Source organism: Berghia stephanieae, chromosome 14, assembly GCF_034508935.2.
Source record: "Berghia stephanieae isolate SIO BIC M18660-M18661 chromosome 14, UCSD_Bste_1.3, whole genome shotgun sequence".
NCBI lineage: Eukaryota > Metazoa > Mollusca > Gastropoda > Nudibranchia > Aeolidiidae > Berghia > Berghia stephanieae.
Genome location: NC_088373.1, coordinates 28,327,289 through 28,332,872, shown reverse-complemented (window position 1 = coordinate 28,332,872; position 5,584 = coordinate 28,327,289). Strand labels below are relative to the sequence as shown.

Sequence of the window (5,584 nt, the reverse complement as noted above, 5' to 3'; positions counted from 1 at the left end):
CTGATGGAACGAACGTTGATTTATACTTGTTAGTCTTAGTTCTACATTTAATCTGACAAACCCTCTCCCAGATGGTAAAAGACTAAATTCATGGTATAAAATATGTTTTTTATTGTTGGTAATTGAGAATGATTTAAAATTTCCTTTCTCTTGCTTTTCCATGAATTCTTTCTACTCCATCAAGAGGATGGTTTATTATATTTGATGCCTCTTAGATTGATTTTGAAATTTTTGATTTATCTTTAAGCCGGCCTCCGCCAAACTATATGGTGCAGCCAAACGCAATTACCATCAAAATGCATAAAAGAGTAAATACATTATTTCCATTACATTGAGCCCATACCTTTTGTATCTCCAGTTCATAAACTATTTTCATACTCATTTGATTATTTATTTAAAATGAATTTGAGTGCATCCTAATACAAGAATTCTAACATAAGTATTATCGATGCATAGTCGCAATATACCCGCTTGTTGTTCCACTGTACTTTTTAAGACATTTAATATTCTTTGCCAATTTTTATTTAATTTCTTGACATTGATATCATTGATATTTATTTCATATATTACCGAATTATCTTATCTTATCTTATACCAGTTTGGGTTATTAGACCTGCAAATAAGTACACGTCCCCAGTGTACAATCAAGTTAAATTCATCTCTCACAAGCAGATAGCCAAGCAATCCGACTGACCTCTTTGATTTGATACGAATACGACCTAAAAAAAAAAAGAGATTGAGCGCCCGCAGGTGATCACCAAATGTATTTGTGTCGACGAGAACATCAGCAAAGTAAGTCATGACGTTACCTATTTTATTTATGACCGAGAGGCCTATCAGCGTCATTGAATGTCACGGTAACATTAGATAATTAATCCAAAACACATTTTTAATGTGGACGCATGTCATGTGGATACCGTAGTCAAGAACAAAGAATTTACCGGATACTTTACACAAGTCCATCCGATTAAAGACCGTGTCCTTTAATATATATTATTGAATAATGGTTCGTTTCGATGCTAGACTTTTAGATGGACTGTACCTCGCTTACAACGTCATCTTAATGTTATCACAATCTTGTACATTTGTTGATCAAGAGTCTGCAACAAAAATTAATCAAACATCCCGTCCAAATCTAGGTTCACAGTAAGAAAGACATTGTATTTAATTAGAAATATTAAAGGATACAAGTTAAATTCACTAATTAATTAAGTTCTTAATTAATACTTTTAGAAATCTATCCTACTTAAAAATATAAGCGAGTTTCCAGGTTTGAGAGTTTTCGACGGGATGTGGTTATTTATATCGATTGATATTTGAAGGTGGTGTTTTCTAGCCAAATGTTTAAATACGTGTTCTTCCAGAGTACGGCAGTCAGTTAACTGGTTAAAGAGACTTATTTCTGATTCTGAAAGTTCAAAACGAAAGTATTATTTCCTAAATCTGACCACGTTGACTGCGCCATGGCGACGAGTCCGAGAATCAATCATGTTACCAGTCAACAATCTCATGGGGTCCTGAGCAAATCTACGTCATACATTTCTATCTCTGTCACTATGTCTCTTCGATAGGACCCGGCTCAGAACTCGGATACCATAGAGTTCTAGTGGACAACATGTACTCGGACTCGTCGAAAAGTTATAAAAATAGACTCATCAACCCAGCACTAATTTTAACTCACTCAACCCTAACACCGACTCTACCCGTAGTTTACCCGGGTTACTTTTACCTCATGCCTATTTATTACATTTGTCTGAAACAAATTATAGTATCAAAGCTAAGTTTTTTTTTAGTTTTTGCACGTTAATGGTACTTGAATAAAATTATCCATATACATGCTCATTTTTAATACATTTTTCCAATTTTGAAAAGTAGCAAAAATCTCTAGGATTGAGTGAGTTAAGTTTAGACTCCATTTTCGTCTTCTGCTGCTGGTCCAAAACGACATGATACCAGATTGACGCGACGAGTCACAATAATTATGATGGTATTTTGAGTTTCGGCATCGGGGGCGGGATGGAGTCTGTGAAATAACTAGTTTCCTTTGTTAGAATGGTAGCGCTCTTATGTGCATGACGTATGAGAATGTCGAGAATCATAATTCAATTGTATTTTAAGCAAGTTTTTATGGATTGATTCTTCCTTTGAAAACAACAAATTGATTCCTGAAAAAGGAAAAAATATACTTTATTCAGGAAAGATCATCATTTTATTGTAATCCTGTCTACATTTTTTTTTTTGCGGCGATGTGATCTTGTGATATGACACTCCCTTTCGGATAGGAAAGGTCCTGGGTTCGAGCCCCGCTCGGCGCATAGTTGAGTCCCGGTGTGAAATGAGTACCTGGCCGTTAACAGCGTTGTCTTTATCCGAAAAAAAATTTATTATATCGCCTAACAGTCGTCATGTCCCGTCCTACACGTTAAGTGTTGCTCTGTTGGCCAGGGACCTCTTGTAAAGCGCTATGAGCACGTTTAGTGGATATTGCCCTATATAAAATCTCAATTATATTCTAAAATGATCCTACCAATAACCATGCCCAGTTTTATTAACCAAATATTATCTGTACAAATGACGTTAGTTAAACAAATCTCTAACAACCGGTGTATTTCATTGTCAGGTGATAAATACGTTATGCTAGATATTGAAGTCGATTCTGATATTTGGATATAATATGTGAGGTAGGAGAGTGGAAGGAAGGATGGTTTTATCTAGATAGATAGTAATTGTTCTACACACGCATAATCATTGGGTTAAGTTGGGGATGGGGTTGGCATGTAGTCCTATATTTATTTATTTATATAAAATGCAGGGTAAACAAGTTTCACTGTATTTGTTTTGTTTCAGGTACCATCAAGTATATTCAACGAAGGTTATAGGAAATAGAAAAAAAATGAAAGTAAACGCCAAAATAGAATTGCATAATATTTTGGTAACTCTCAAAGCTATTTTACCACATGAGCGTCATTATTATCGCACAGGATGTGCCGCTAATTGCAAATTCAACCAAGAACAATACCGCGTCCCATATACGACATACAACCCAATGGGTTTGGTATTATGAACATACTGCAAATAATAGCCGCCAGTCAGCAAACAACTCATTAACAACAACGTCTAAAAATGCGCTGCCTAATCAAGATAAAAATATTTTTCTCTCTGACCGTGAACTAAATTTGAACTTATCGGAAAATGACGAGTCTGATCGAAAAGAAGGACCTGCACATTCGGACACTGGAAGAAAGGTTGATAACCGTGGTTCAGAGATTATAGAAACACTCACCGATTTTGAATCAAGTTATCCATTTCACAATAACTTAAAGAACGATACTGATTTTGCTAATGTTCTTACAACTAAAAATTCTGTTGAAAACAATGAAGATAAACGTTCTAACTCTGTCATGAATCGTCCGGTCTTATCAATCTCAAGCCCCACATACGCTGAAGAAAGAAACACCGTATCAACCAATTTCCAAAATGAGGATGGGACAAAGAAGCCCACAAAACATGAGCGTGATATTTCAACACAGTCACCAGATCAGGTCGGCATGACAGGTCACTTCAAACAAGGCATTCCAAAAGTATCTACAAAGAAACAACACAGTGGAAGCACTGTCATTCCAATCGACCAACACAGTTATGATGTTCAAAATGTTTCTTCAGAGAAATTGTATAATAAAACTGCTGTTGATTCAACAGGCCTCGACTCTCATGTCATTCCAAATGTATCATCAAGTGAACGACATAATGGAACTACATTCCATATACCAGTTCAAAATAAAAATGTAACAAATGACTCGCTAAAAAGTGACATAAATCAAGATATGCAAATTAGTAGAGCATCAATTATTGTGGACGTGACTACTGTTGCTGAAACTAACAATGAGAGGGAAAGTGCCAGAAAGAAATTTGAAGGTTTAGATTCAGAAATAGAAAATGACGATAATTATGGTCTTTCCAATAAATCATCCTGTTCTGTTAAAGAGAAAACAGGTGGTGATCTATCTTTCTGTGATATCCGCTTCTTAATACATCGAGATCCTGTATGTAAGTTAGAGTTAGAATCTTGTCATAGACATTGCGGGCTCTCTTTTCCAAGACAAATGTGTAGTTGCCATTCATCTTGCAAAATATATAAATCCTGTTGTCATGCATTTGACAGTGATTGTTCGGAGATGATCCATCTTGAAGAGTTGCAACAAAGAGGCATTGCTGAAAAAGTCGATTGTAATCATTTAATCAACGCAAAGCTTATCTCAAAATGCCCTGATGTAATTGACGATGTGTATGGTAACCAAAGTAACAAAAGATCTTTCGTTCGTTTTGCCTGTGAGTCTCGATCAAAACCCTCATCAGCTTTAGAGTTATTTCCCGTGACAGATTCTGTAACTGGTCTACATTTCAAAAATTTGGCTTGTTGGAAATGTTGGGAATTGTCAAAAGAATTTTCATTTTGGTCTGTACGATTTCTCTATGATAAACAATTAGTACATGAGGCAAATGGACAAAATGTGACTGCAATTTTGAACACAGTGATAGAAAATCCGAAGAGAGCTTTATGGAGCTCATCATCAAATCAAGACATCCACAGATGTGACCCTCGTGCAATCACGTCTTGTACTGGATGTTTCAATGCTATACTGGAAAATCGCTGTAACCATTACACGAGTCCAATCGTGTACAACGGTCTAGTCTACAACAATGAACACTGTGTCCGATGCAGTACAGATAGAAATTATCACTACAAATTGAAAGCGTGCTCATTGGCTCCCCTGTTATTCAAAATGAGTCGATACCTGCATTTGACATCAGCATCACTTCGAAAGGAGATATTCTTTTACACCAAACAGAAAATAACGAAAATGCTGGATTCATTTGGGAAGATTTAGTGTGTGCTAATGGTGTCAACATTGACCTTGATGAAGATTCCTTAGATATTGGGGGAAAATTCAAACCAAATACTGGTATGCCCAGCGGTAAAATGCCGAAAAATGAATATGTACACTCCCACTAACAATAATGGACAATGTGAATTAAAATACACTTTCAAACAAACGTTGACTTTTTGTATGGATATGGAAACAGACCCTGAAAATAAAGTAACCTGCTTGAGAGATGACATGGCGTGGTTGGTTGACGATGCTACATTAGAAAGTTTGGATAACAAATTAGCCAACTTATCTCCTCGTCTCGGCATTCAAGCACGAATGAAGTGGAGGTCTCAAGATTTAAATGTTATGCTCCTTCCTAATCGAAGAGTAAGAATATCGGCCACAGTAAGTGAACGCTTAATAATGTTATTTTTTACATTACAATTACATATCGTTTTATTTTCTTCATATTTTTCCAACAACGCACTCAAGACGTAGGGGGTTCCGATAGCTCAGTTGATAGAGTACTCGCTTCACATGCAGACGGACCGAAATCGATTCCGGGATTAGGTAGATTATGATGGTTTGTTTCCTTATTAGACACTAATATTTTGGCTACTTAATTATTTTGTCAGCACGAGTGTGCATAACTTAATTTGTTCCCGGTTCCGAGTCCGAGTTATCTTGGACAACTGTCCGTCCCTTTGTGAACT

General features: G+C 36.2%; 1 protein-coding gene across 1 annotated transcript in view; it reads left to right on the top strand.

The window, feature by feature from the left end:
• The first annotated feature begins 674 nt into the window (after positions 1-674).
• LOC144959906 (uncharacterized) overlaps positions 675-5,584 on the top strand; it is an 8,876-nt gene continuing 3,966 nt past the window's right edge. The window contains exons 1-2 of the mRNA XM_078892749.1: positions 675-792; positions 2,848-5,276. Coding sequence (XP_078748875.1) covers positions 2,958-4,889 — 1,932 coding nt within the window. The 5' untranslated portion in view covers positions 675-792; positions 2,848-2,957 and the 3' untranslated portion in view covers positions 4,890-5,276. The remainder of the gene's footprint in view (positions 793-2,847; positions 5,277-5,584) is intronic.